Raw genomic sequence first — 13,030 nt, forward strand, 5'->3', positions numbered from 1 at the left:
GTTCCTAGCACCAACTGGCCCTGAGATATGGGGCCCCAAAATCGCTTCAGAAAATGTCAAGCACTTTTCTGCAGCAGAGAATGACATTTTTTGAACCGACTTTGGGAACCCGTATCTCGGGGTCACTTGGTGCTAGAAACCCCAGCTGGATATGTTGTAGTGCTAGTTCCACTGGGATTGCACACCAAATTTGGGGTTCCTAGCACCAAGTGGCCTCAAGATACAGGGCCCCAAAGTCAGTTCGGAAAATGTCATTCTCTGCTGCAGAAAAGTGCTTGACTCAAGTATAAGCCGAGGGGGGCATTTTCAGCACAAAAAAAATGTGCTGAAAAACTCGGCTTATACTCGAGTATATACGGTAAGTACCGTCCCTTTTGCTGATTTAAAAATGTCAACTAAACTCAAACTTTAAAGTAGATGGAAACCCTGTTAGACAACTTTTAGTTTGCTACAGCATAGGGTATCATAAAAAAAAAATCACAATGTTGCCTGTCCAAAAAAAACATTGTTTCTTTGTTTTTCCTTTCTTTAGATACATTTAAAAATGGAGTATGCACAACAAACATATATTTATTTTAAACTTTGACTGAAAATAGTATATTAGTTCATAAGAGTATGCATATGTACATGATTACTAGCCCTTCATCGAAAGAGCAGTACTTCCACCACGCAGTATTTGGTGAATAAGGTCCTTTGCTTCTACTCATTTGACAAAATAACTCTTCAGGGGTATACAAGCTTACTTTGTACTCCAATCTGTCTCCAACACATACATACACAGAGAAAACTATTTTGAACAACTAAAGATAAATATTAATTGCCTCATACCATTTATCAAATCCACCCTACAATCCCAAACTCAAAATAATTTAACCCAAAATTTAGTTAGTTTGTCTTTTCTACAAGGAGTCAATCAGACATGAATATATCTTTACTTGCTCCATGACCACACATTGAATAGACTTCATTTGTCAGTCAACCCATTCCTATTGTGTAGAGGCCTCTTCGGGATGGACCTTTTCCACCACATCCTTTGACTCTTCCTCAGGTTTAGAAGGTGATTCTGGTGCTGGAGCATCATTACAACGTATGTCATCTTTAGACTTCTCAACATCTGCAGAGTCTTTAGATGTAGGTTCACTAGGAGGGTCATTTGGCAAAGTCTTCCCCTCGGCCTTTTTGTCTGGTTCCTCTTCTGTGTTTGTTTCCTTTTGACTGTTTTCTGCAGAAGAATCTACGTTCTCATTTCTCGCAAAGAGAAATTCCCACATGTGTGCACAGGTCATTGGCTCTTTCTTAAGACTTTTGGCCTCTGCTGGAAACAATGGTGCCATACAAGTATGTATCAGTTCTGCCACTTCCCCCTGCATGCTCTTTAGTTTTTCTTGGTATTCTTGTTGAAGGTCTTTCTGTGCCTTTTTAAAATACAAAAATAATATATAATATTATTACTGCAAATATAAAGCAGTAATATTTGCTGCTTTATATATATGGTCAGTTTTACTAAAATTTGCATTCACATTCAAAAGAGGAAAAAATCCAAAAGCTTGTGAATCTCTTTGGACATGGTGAATATTCACAGCAGACGTGCTTTACAAATCAGTTGCAAATTAGGTGGCTAATAAAGATTTAACTATTTATAAATAGCCCTGTGAGCTGTGAACATTTATTATTTAAAGTATATCTAAAGCCTGTGTTCCATTAGGGAGATTTTCCTTCATTTCCTGTCATGTAGACTCAACAGGAATTAAAAGATTTAATTTTAAATCCCATCATAGCCAGATGTCTTGTGAACAAGTTGTAAAATTGGCGGCAACTCAAAATGTTGGACTTACCTCCACTTTCATTCCCTGTGACATTCAATGTTGCCAACCTACCAGATTGAAATTTACTGACACAACACCCAAAATTTACTGGCACAGCCACGTTTTTACTGGCATTTCCAAAAGTTACAAAATGACAGTTTTAAGTGCAAATTTGAGTATTTAGGCTACAAATAAATACAATATGCAATTAGCAATATGATTTAAGGTAGATAAGAAGGCAAAAAACATATTTCTAATTTTATTTTCGATATAGTAAGTAAGTAGCTCAAGGACAGGACTCAGGAGGGTAAAAAATTAGAATGGATGGTGCACACACATAAAATTGACTCTCAGTGACACTGGCAGCAGTGTGCAACAGCACAGATGATGATGACATCTCACTGACACAACATGTCCCCTCTTGAGTCACAGTGACAGTCTCTCTCCAAGCCAAGTGGTCCCTCCAGTCCACTCCAGTCTAAACAGCACTGATGGTCCTGGTCCCACCCTGCCTTGCTCCCATACCACAGACCCGCACACGAGGCTTTGGCCGCTCTGCTTGGCTCCATTGCACCATGACCTCACAGGACACGCTCAGGCACGGCCTCCGCCAGAGCCACCCGATCACACTGTAGTAGGCACTCAGATGGTCTCAGCCGGCTCCAGACCAAGCCGAGCATCACAGCCATATTTTTTACTGGCAACCTTTTACTTTTACTGGCATTTACTGGCAGGAGAAAATTGCCTGATTTTTACTGGCTGCTAGTAAAAATACTGATGGTTGGCAACACTGGTGACATTATGCAAGAGTGAACGGGCATACAGACAACAAAAGGAACCTGATATAACCGTGTAACCTAACCAATCACGACTCTAGATTTTTCAAAAAAGTATCGCCTTTAGTTATATGTTAACGTGCATTTGTAGTCAAAAGCTTTTTTTGGCTCAGGACAGAGTAGGGAAGGGTTAACACCCTTGTGTACCATTGGGCAAGTTATCTTCACTTCCTGTCTCAGAGATGCAACAGAAAGTTAAAGGAAATCTCCCAAAGTGAAGGGGATTACGCTCTTAGACAGCTGTCTCCAGAACAGGTATCCCATTGGATGATTTCCCTCCACCTATTGCTCTGGGGGGCAACTCTAAAATGTTGGATTTCCCTAATTTTCTTTTGTCAGTGACAATGGCCACCATTACAAATAGAGGGGTGAATCTCCACAATGGGAACACAGACAGCAATAAAAACTTGACAGAGGGTCTAATTCTATTTTTTTTTTAATTATTTAAGCAAGTGGAATGGATTTCTCCACTTTTGCCACAAATTCTTTTTTACATGGTTAATCTTTTGTTTTAAAATGGTAAAAAACAAGCTGAAAGCTAATATTGGCCCACCAACATCAGAGGCTGAATTTGACAGCTGCACTTTCTCTCATTGCATCCGTACCCCTACCGACTTGCCCACAATCCCTGGCTGTGCTAGATGTTACAGCATACTGCTCCAGGTCCTGCATGGACTCAGGGACCACGGGACAAAGGTGAAAATGTGGGACAGTCCCGCCCAATCCAGGACTGTTGGGAGGTATGCACGAGGTAAACTGTATTTCTTTTCAGACATGCCAGTGTGCCTGTTTATCACTCTATGAAAAAAACATTACAGGCTATGAACTTTAGGTCAGAGGTCAGCATGACAGCCAGGCAACCAGCATTTTTAAAAGAAAAGTCACCAATGGCAGTCCCTTATTTCCTACAAAATAAGATTCTTTTTTAGTACATTACTATAATTCTGTTCTGCTCTCTGAGGTCTTTCGAAGACTCAAAGCTCTTTGTTTTTAAAGAGATTATTCATGTTAGAGCAACAAAACAGAGAAAAGATTACAGAGCACATCTTTGGCAGGTACTGAGTCATACTCTGATCATATCCATTAAATCCAGGTGTCACTAGCAGATTGCATTCTGATATCTCTATAAATAAAAAAACTTCATGATAATAGGATGTGTCACAGCCTTCCGCATATTTATGATTCCCTCAATGCTTTAGCAGAGAGGGGAAAATGATTATTATAAATCATACGAGGGCTGACAAAACAAGTATAATCACACAGGAAACTAGATTTCAAGGTCAAATTAACTGCTTCACTGCCAATGGGGTTTCAGATCTAAAGCAAGTCAATTCAGTTATGAAAACATTGTGTTCTGATCTCCAACAATGCTTTAACCACTTCACATTTTTTACATTACGGCACTGCGTTATTTTAACTGACAATTGCGCGGTCATGCGACGCTGTACCCAAATAAAATGTATGTCCTTTTTTCCCACAAATAGAGCTTTCTTTTGGTGGTATTTGACCACCTCTGTGGTTTTTATTTTTTGCGCTATAAACAAAAAAAAACACAATTTTGAAAAAAAAAAAAAACAAATGTTTTACTTTCTGCTATAAAACACACCCAATAAAAAAATGTAGAAAATCTAATTTCTTCATCAATTTAGGCCAATATGTATTCTGCTACATATTTTTGGTAAAAAAAACCCAGTGAGTGTATATTGATTGGTTTGCGCTCAAGTTATAGCATCTACAAACTATGGGATATTTTTGTGGAATTTTTATTGATTTTTTTTTACTTGTAATGGCGGAGATCAGTGACTTATAGCGGGACTGCGACACTGTGGCGGACAAATCAGACACAATTGGAAACTTTTGACACTTTTTTGGGGACCAGGGACACTAATACAGAGATCAATGCTAAATAATATGCACTGATCACTGTACTAATTACCCTGGCAGGGAAGGGGTTAACATCAGGGTCAATAAAAGGGTTAAATGTGTTCCCTAGGAGTGTTTGCTAACTGTGGAGGGGTGCTTGTACTGTAAGAAGACAGAGATCCGTTTTCCTGCTTAGCAGAAACACAAGATCTCTGTCTTCTCCTGTCACAGAACGACTATCTGCTTTCTTTACATAGGCAGACTGCCGTTCTGTCTGCCTCATGAATGATCAGCGGCTCCGCCGAACCTGCTGATTGGCTCCTGCTGTGATTGGACACGCGCCCCAGACCCTGAAAAAAAAAAATTACATACAGGTACATGATTTTGCGCTAAAGGGCCGCCCTCCCGCAGATTATGCCTAACTAATTGTAAAAATGCTCCCTCCTCCTCCTAACACCTATACTAGTTAATCTGTGTAAGAAAGATGTTTATACTTGCCAATTTTCAGGCTGCTCCAGACTGGTCACGTGATCTCCCCTGTGTCAGCCAGCGCTGGCTGCAGGGAAGAAGAGAGAGCGCTCAACAACGGCTGGCAATGCCTGAGAACGGGAAAGTCACCTATGGTTTTACTATGGCCCATTAGCTGTTGGCACCCCTTTTGCTCCCTGAAGCCACTGCTAGCTGAAGCAGGGGAGCTGGATCCACTGACCGGGCTGGTGCGGGCTGAAAATTGGTAGGTATTTGTGTGAACAAAATGATTACAATTTCATATGGGTACAGTGTTGCATGACCGCCCAATTGTCATTCAAAGTGTGACAGCGCTAAAAGCTGAGAATTGGCCTGGCAAGAAAGAAGTGAAAGTGCCTGGTATTGAAGTGGTTAAAGTGGTTGTAAAGGCAGAAGGTTTAAAGTGTGCAGCAGCCCCCCTCGGGCCCCCCTAATACTTACCTGAGCCCACTTGATCCAGCGATTTTGCATGAAAGACTCGGCTGTCCGGGACACTCCCCCCTCATTGGGTGAGACAGCAGCAAAGCGCCATTGGCTCCCGCTGTCAATCAAATTCAGTGAGACAATTAGGAGAGAGAGGGGGCAAGACTAGGCTGCAGTTCCGTGTCTAAATGGACACAGGGAGTTGCGGCTTGGCTCGGGTGCCCCCATAGCAAGCTGCTTGCTGTGGGGACATTCAACAGGAGGGAGGGTCCAGGAGCGCCAAAGAGGGACCCGAAAAGCGAAGGATCTGGGCTGCTCTGTGCAAAACCAGTAAGTATAACATGTTTGTTATTTTTAACAAAAAGAAATGAGACTTTAGTATCACTTTATAGTATTTCAGGAGAATACCATATTATGGCTACTAGATGGCACTAACGATCATAGGAAATAAACATATTAGACACCTTATGGCAATTATTCATAATATTTTTTGCTGCTAATACCCTGTTTCCCCTAAAATAAGACCTAGCGTTATTGTCGGTGATGGCTGCAATATAAGCCCTACCCTCCAAATAAGCCCTACCCTGCTTCCCCGAAAATAAGCCCTACCCTGAAAATAAGACCTACAAGGACTTTAACTAGGGCTTATTTGGGGGGTAGGGCTTATATTGAAGCCATCGCCGACAATCACGCTAGGTCTTATTTTAGGGGAAACAGGGTATAGCATATATATGAAGGGCCGAGAGGCTAGAGATAATACTATTTAGGCCCTGCATGTATTGCATTGGATGCATAATGGACCGAACCAGACCCCGAGTGTAGTAATTTCAGTGGATGCTGAAAAAGCATTCAATAGGGTGGGGTGAGAGTTAGGGATGGGCTGAACACCCCCCCCTCCCCCCGTTCAGTTCGCACCAGAACATGCGAACAGGCAAAAAATTAGTTCGAACACACGAACACCGTTAACGTCTATGGGACACGAACATGAAAAATCAAAAGTGCTCATTTTAAAGGCTTATATGCATGGTATTGTCTTAAAAAGTGTTTGGGGACCCGGGTCCTGCCCCAGGGGACATGTATCAATGCAAAAAAAGTTTTAAAAACGGCCATTTTTTCAGGAGCAGTGATTTTAATAATGCTTAAAGTGAAACAATAAAACTGTAATATTCCTTTAAATTTGGTACCTGGGGGGTGTCTATAGTATGCCTGTAAAGGGGCGCATATTTCCCATGTTTAGAACAGTCTGCCAGCAAAATGACATTTCTAAAGGGAAAAAAAGTAATTTAAAAGTGCTAGAGCTAGTTCCGGCTATAATGTATTGTCGGGAAAAAAAAGTCATTTAAGAGTGCTAGAGCTAGTGCTGGTTATAATGAATTGTTGGTCTGGCAATACACATTAAAAGTTCATTAATAAAAACGGCATGGAATTTCCCGACAAGCGAACCCCGAACCAAGATTAAAAAAAACAAACAAAAAAAAAAAATTCATTATAGCCGGCACTAGCTCTAGCACTTTTAACCACTTCAGCCCCGGAAGGATTTACCCCCTTCCTGACCAGAGCACTTTTTACAATTTGGCACTGTGTCGCTTTAACTGCTGATTGCGCGGTCATGCAATGCTGTACCCAAATGAAATTTGCGTCCTTTTCTTCCCACAAATAGAGCTTTCTTTTGATGGCTTCCTTCTGCGGTTTTTATTTTTTGCGCTATAAACGGAAAAAGACCAAAAATTTTGAAAAAAAATGATATTTTCTACTTTTTGTTATAAAAAAAATCCAATAAACTCAATTTTAGTCATACATTTAGGCCAAAATGTATTCGGCCACATGTCTTTGGTAAAAAAAAAATGTCAATAAGCGTATATTTATTGGTTTGCGCAAAAGTTATAGAGTCTACAAACTAGGGTACATTTTCTGGAATTTACACAGCTTTTTCTGAGAGGCATGGTGAGTATTTTGCAGCTCTCATTTGTTTTTGAAAATGAAGAAAGACAAGAAAAAAAATGTTTTAATTATCAAAACTTTGTGACAAAAAGTGAGGTCTGCAAAATACTCATTATACCTCTCAGCAAATAGCTTTGGGTGTCTACTTTCCAAAATAGGGTCATGGGGGGGGTTTGTGCCACCTGGGCATTCCATGGCCTCCGAAACTGTGATAGGCAGTGAAGAGTGAAATCAAAAATTTACGCACGATAATAATAAGAGATTATGTGGCCGGTTGGCCTCGATGCACAAATTGGGTGTTTTATATGCTACACATTTGTATTATTGTAATTATTTAAATATGGAATGTATAAAGCAAAAGAAGGAAAGTTTGAAAGGCCACAATGATGTGACTAGGTAAGAGACACACGTGAGTACCGAACTGAAAGCTGTCTCCGTATTAAGTTAACTGAAGTGGCTGGGAAAAAAAAAAATAATAATTTACGCCCTTAGAAAGCCTGAAGGCGGTGCTTGGTTTTCGGGGTAGGCGGCTAGGCTCCCAAAAAGTCTCACACATGTGGTATCCCCGTACTCAGGTGAAGCAACAGAATGTATTTGGGGTGTAATTTTACATATTCCAATGGCATGTTAGAGCAATATATCATGTAGTGACAACTTTGTGCAAAAAAAAAAAAAAAATGTGTCTTTTTCCTGCAACTTATGTCACAATATAAAATATTCCATGGACTCAACATGCCTCTCAGCAAATAGCTTGGGGTGTCTACTTTCCAAAATGGGGTCATTTGGGGGGGGGGGGGGTTGAACTGTCCTGGCATTTTATGCACAACATTTAGAAGCTTATGTCACACACCACCCACTCTTCTAACCACTTGAAGACAAAGCCCTTTCTGACACTTTTTGTTTATATGAAAAAACTATTTTATTTTGCAAGAAAATTACTTTGAACCCCCATACATTCTATATTTTTTTACAGCAAATGCCCTACCGATTAAAATGGTGGGTTTTTCTTTTTTTTTTCCACACAGTATTTGCGATTTTTCAAACGCATTTTTTTGGGAAAAAACACACTTTTTTAAATTTTAATGCACTAAAACACACTATATTGCCCAAAAGTTTGATGAAATAAAAAAGATGATCTTAGGCCGAGTACATGGATACCAAACATGACATGCTTTAAAATTGCACACAAACGTGCAGTGGCGACAAACTAAATACATTTTTAAAAGCCTTTAAAAGCCTTTACAGGTTACCACTTTAGATTTACAGAGGAGGTCTACTGCTAAAATTACTGCCCTTGATTTGTGGTGATAACTGACATGCAAGGTGCAATTGCTGTTTACATTTGACGCCAGACCGACACTTGCGTTCGCCTTTGCGCGAGAGCAGGGGGGGACAGGGGTGCTTTTTTTTTTTTTGCTTTTTTATCTTATTTTTAAACTGTTCTTTTCATTTTTTTTTTAATCATTTTATTGTTATCTCAGGGAATGTAAATATCCCCTATGATAGCAATAGGTAGTGACAGGTACTCTTTTTTGAAGATCTCTCCTCTACCCTCAAAGCATCTGACCACACCAAGATCGGTGTGATAAAATGCTTTCCCAATTTCCCAATGGTGCTGTTTACATCCGGCAAAATCTAAGTCATGAAATGCTTGTAGCTTCCGGTTTCTTAGGCCATAGAGATGTTTGGAGCCATTCTGGTCTCTGATCAGCTCTATGGTCAGCTGGCTGAATCACCGGCTGCATTCTCAGGTTCCCTGTTGGGACAGGAGAGCCAGAGAAAAACATGGAAGACGGTGGGGGGGGGGCATTTCCTCCCACTGCTTGTAAAAGTAGTCTAGAGGCTAATTAGCCGCTAGGATTGCTTTTACATGAAAGTCGACCGCTGGCTGAAAAGAATGATACCAAGATGATACCTAAACCTGCAGGCATCATTCTGGTATAACCACTCAAAAATCCAGCAACATACCAGTACGTTGCTGGTCCTTGTTGGGCATATATTGTAAACTTTTTTTCATGCAGCCTGTGGGCTGAACAAAAAAAAGATATTGATCAGTGGGTATGCCCACCATTAGAATACCTTCATCCGATCGCGTCAATTCCGACCGTGTGTGGCCTGTTCCGACGCACAAAGTGCCACGCATGCTCAGAAGAAATTCCGACACGGGACAGCTCGTTCTGGTAAACTTAGCGTTCGTAATGGATACAGCACTTTCGTCACGCTGCAATGTTCAAAATGGTTTAATACAGCGCACTCTCTTCTTCTTTATAATGTGACAAGAATTAAGTAGTTTTGCTGCTCATATTCACACACACTTCTCACAAACTTCTTTTGTTACTATTTATCGGGATTCCCTCAATATATTTTGATTTCTCACATCTGACAACATATTTTTTTTATTTTTTTGACTTTAATGTAGAATCCTTTTTTGTGTTTCTCTTTTTTAATTTTTTTTTTTTGGTGATTTTGATTTGTACTCCCGAAAATGTTTGTGTGTTTTTTGTGACAAGTTCCCACAACACCATTGATATGTTGTTCTATTTAATCTGTAGGAGATTGTTTGTTGTTGTTGTCTCTTGTTAATTTCACATTTTATGTTAGAAATGTACCTGAATCGTCACCAACAAACTGTCCTTTTTGGATGAAAACACACACAGGAGAGCAGAATTTACCTAAAAATATTTTATTAAGGGGTCACAACTATAAACAAAGAGGGAGGCAACGCTGGAGAAACTGCAGAAGTGGGCGAAGCCTTGGACCCCCAGGGCAGACATCAATTATTTAAAAGCAAAATTGGTGGCCTGAGGAGTCCATATCTAAGGGACGGCAGTCTGGTCCAGAAGTCCCAGAGATCCGGAAAGCAGCAGATGACATCTATGTCCCCAGGCTGTGGTCATACGAGAGACTGCATCTTCTGTCAGACCAGACTGAACCCAGGGTCATCACTCTTTGGTCTTCCTTCCACGCTTCCTTCCAGCCTTTGGCTGTGGTGGTGGAGTTGTGGCAGCAGGAGGAGGAGGAGGATCGTCGATCTCAATGACATCCGTCTTGTGTGTCAGTTCCCCACTCTCCCCCTTACGTAGGACTTTATAAATCAGGTCCTCAGAGATCTTGCGTTGGCCCTCCTGCATGCCCTGCAATTTGGTGGCAGCCATGCAGGCAAAGGCCTCTTCAGGACTGGGGAAGGCTCTGAGGGACGCAGAAGCCTCCTGAATCAGCCTGTATGCTGAATCCTGCACAGGACTGGGAGTGGCCTTCCTGGCCCTTTTGTATGGCAGGTGGAGGGGAGGAACCTGAGACTCAGTCAGGCTGCGACTTGTCCCAGGCTTCTCTTGGCTGACACTTAGCCCCGCCTCCTCCTGGCTGCCACTAATCCCCGCCTCCTCCTGGCTGACACTAATCCCCGCCTCCTCCTGACTGCCACATTCCACAGCCTCCTCCTGGCTGAGGTCTTCCTGTGTATGAAAAAGGGACATAGTTTTAGTTTTTTTTACAGCAATCACACACAATTTTCACCTCCTGACTGCTGCAAATTGAATGTTAACAAATATAACAGACTATCCTTCTGAGCCCAGCATTTTTCATTCTTGTCCCAATTTTGGGTGCCCACTACTGTCTATTGATATGTAAAACACTTTTTTTAATCAACAATTAATGATCAATAATAACATCTAGTAAACATCATTACTTTATTGCCCAGAAATCTGTAGAAGAATGCTATACCTGACTCCAGCTGGGCTCCTCCACTTCTTCCTGGCTGGAAGGCCCAGGTTGGACATCGGAAGCCTCAGCTGGGATGGAAGGAAGAGTGGAAGGAAGAGTAGAGAGGGATTCCCTGACTTCAGTGTGGTCTGACAGAAATCGCAGTCTCTCATAGTACCACAACCTGGGGACATAAATGTCATCTGCTGCAGCTCCCGACCTCTGGGAATCTGTGACCTTCTTGCGCTCCCTCAGATAAGTGCTCCTCAGGCCACCAATTTTAGCTTTTAAATAAGGGATGGTTGCTGTGGGGACCACCGGCTTCACCAACTCCAGCAGTTTCTCCAGCGCTGCCTGCCTCTTTTGTTTGTGATTATAGTGGGGGTGTCTCACCTGCCACAGACAGGGCAGCTCCCTCTACTTGTCTATGAACAGGGGCAGGAAATTGTGGTCGTTGAACCCATCCATTTTCTCTGCAAGACACAACACAAGACAAACCCTAAGGTCAGGCCAAACTCCCCTAATCTTGTTACAATATAGGCTTCAATTTCCAAGCAGTATAGGCCCAAGTTTAGATCCTACCTTCGTTAGCACGATCGGCGTCTCCGATGCTCCTTCCTCCGCTCACAGATCGTACGTAAGACGCGCGCGTTACGATTTATACACACTGCGCATGCGTATAACTCCGCTCGCCCCTGACGTTCTTTCTAGTCTATTCCCCGCCCCTTTTCGTTCGGCGCAGTGGAGGAAGAGCACATGGTGGATAGACAGCAGGATCGTGCTAAGTACAGCAACGAGGAGGAGGAGGAAAGGCCGGAGCCTGAAACGTCCCAATCCAGAAGGAGATTAAAGGACTCAAATATGTCCTTTGGGGAGATGTTGGAGATGGTGGACATCCTGAAGAAGGCCGACTATGATGGAAAGTATGGGCCTTACCCCAACCCCAATGTCCGAAAGGCCAAGATCATGGCGAAAGTGGTCAGGAGTCTGCACCGGAAATTCAGGGTACGACGATCGAAAGATCAGCTCAGGAAGCGGTGGTCGGACCTGAAATTACGAGAACATGAGCAGTACAGAAAGATCCGGAGAGTGCTGCAAAAAAGTAAGTAGTTGTGCTGTGTTCCTATTGTTCTTGTGTTTATTACGTTCGTGCTGCTCCATGTGCTTTTAGGAACTGTTGTACAGTTTAAAATGGCAACTTTCATGTTCATGGGCACATTATTCGTTCGGATCACACATTTTTATTTCGGACTATAAAATACCATTGTTTAGGCCATATGCATTTGGCCACCATTTTGAGGCCCTATACTTGTCTTCAAAGAATTGGGTTGTGTAGATGGCTTGGTTACTAGAATGAAATGCAAACTAGATTGTGTGTAAGGAGAGGACACTGAGCAGCTGTTTTCACATCTGGACACTGGAGCACTAGTGTGGGACCCCAGAACACCATTTTTATTAGGGGGCCACACAGGTGCTCCAGTGTATACTATAGGGGGGTCTCCATCTGTGAAGCTTGTACCAAACAGGTAAAGTATTGCAGCTTGACAAAGGACACTAAAAATGCTACATCTTGGAACTCTGCTAAAATAGATCATTGTATCCCACTTCCAAGCAATGTTTCATCTTTATAGTTCTGCCATCAAATATCTGTGTGCTAATTATACCATTTTTGTTTTACATAGGGGAGAAAAGACTCGGAGGACACCCCTCATCCGAGGAGACCAGAGACCCCCCCCCTCTGGAAGAAGGGGAAATCCACCCAACACAAGATGAGCAGGAGGAAGAAGACGTGGTGGAACTAGTCACCACAACAGGTGAGTGTCTGCGACCACAGGCTCAGATAAGAGATGGATGGCGGCATTTTTTTTAGACCTAATTTATTTTGGGTTCCTCTCTTTTTAGGTGATCGTGAGGTTGTGGATGAAGATCCTTTCACATCAGAAAGTGCCCAGA

At 42.0% G+C, this 13,030-nt stretch overlaps 1 protein-coding gene across 1 annotated transcript in view; it reads right to left on the reverse strand.

Moving 5' to 3' along the window:
- Positions 1-485: 485 nt before the first annotated feature.
- Positions 486-13,030, reverse strand: part of PLCB2 (phospholipase C beta 2) — a 405,331-nt gene continuing 392,786 nt past the window's right edge. The window contains exon 32 of the mRNA XM_073609959.1: positions 486-1,415. Coding sequence (XP_073466060.1) covers positions 987-1,415 — 429 coding nt within the window. The 3' untranslated portion in view covers positions 486-986. The remainder of the gene's footprint in view (positions 1,416-13,030) is intronic.

Source organism: Aquarana catesbeiana, linkage group LG13 (assembly GCF_042186555.1).
Source record: "Aquarana catesbeiana isolate 2022-GZ linkage group LG13, ASM4218655v1, whole genome shotgun sequence".
NCBI lineage: Eukaryota > Metazoa > Chordata > Amphibia > Anura > Ranidae > Aquarana > Aquarana catesbeiana.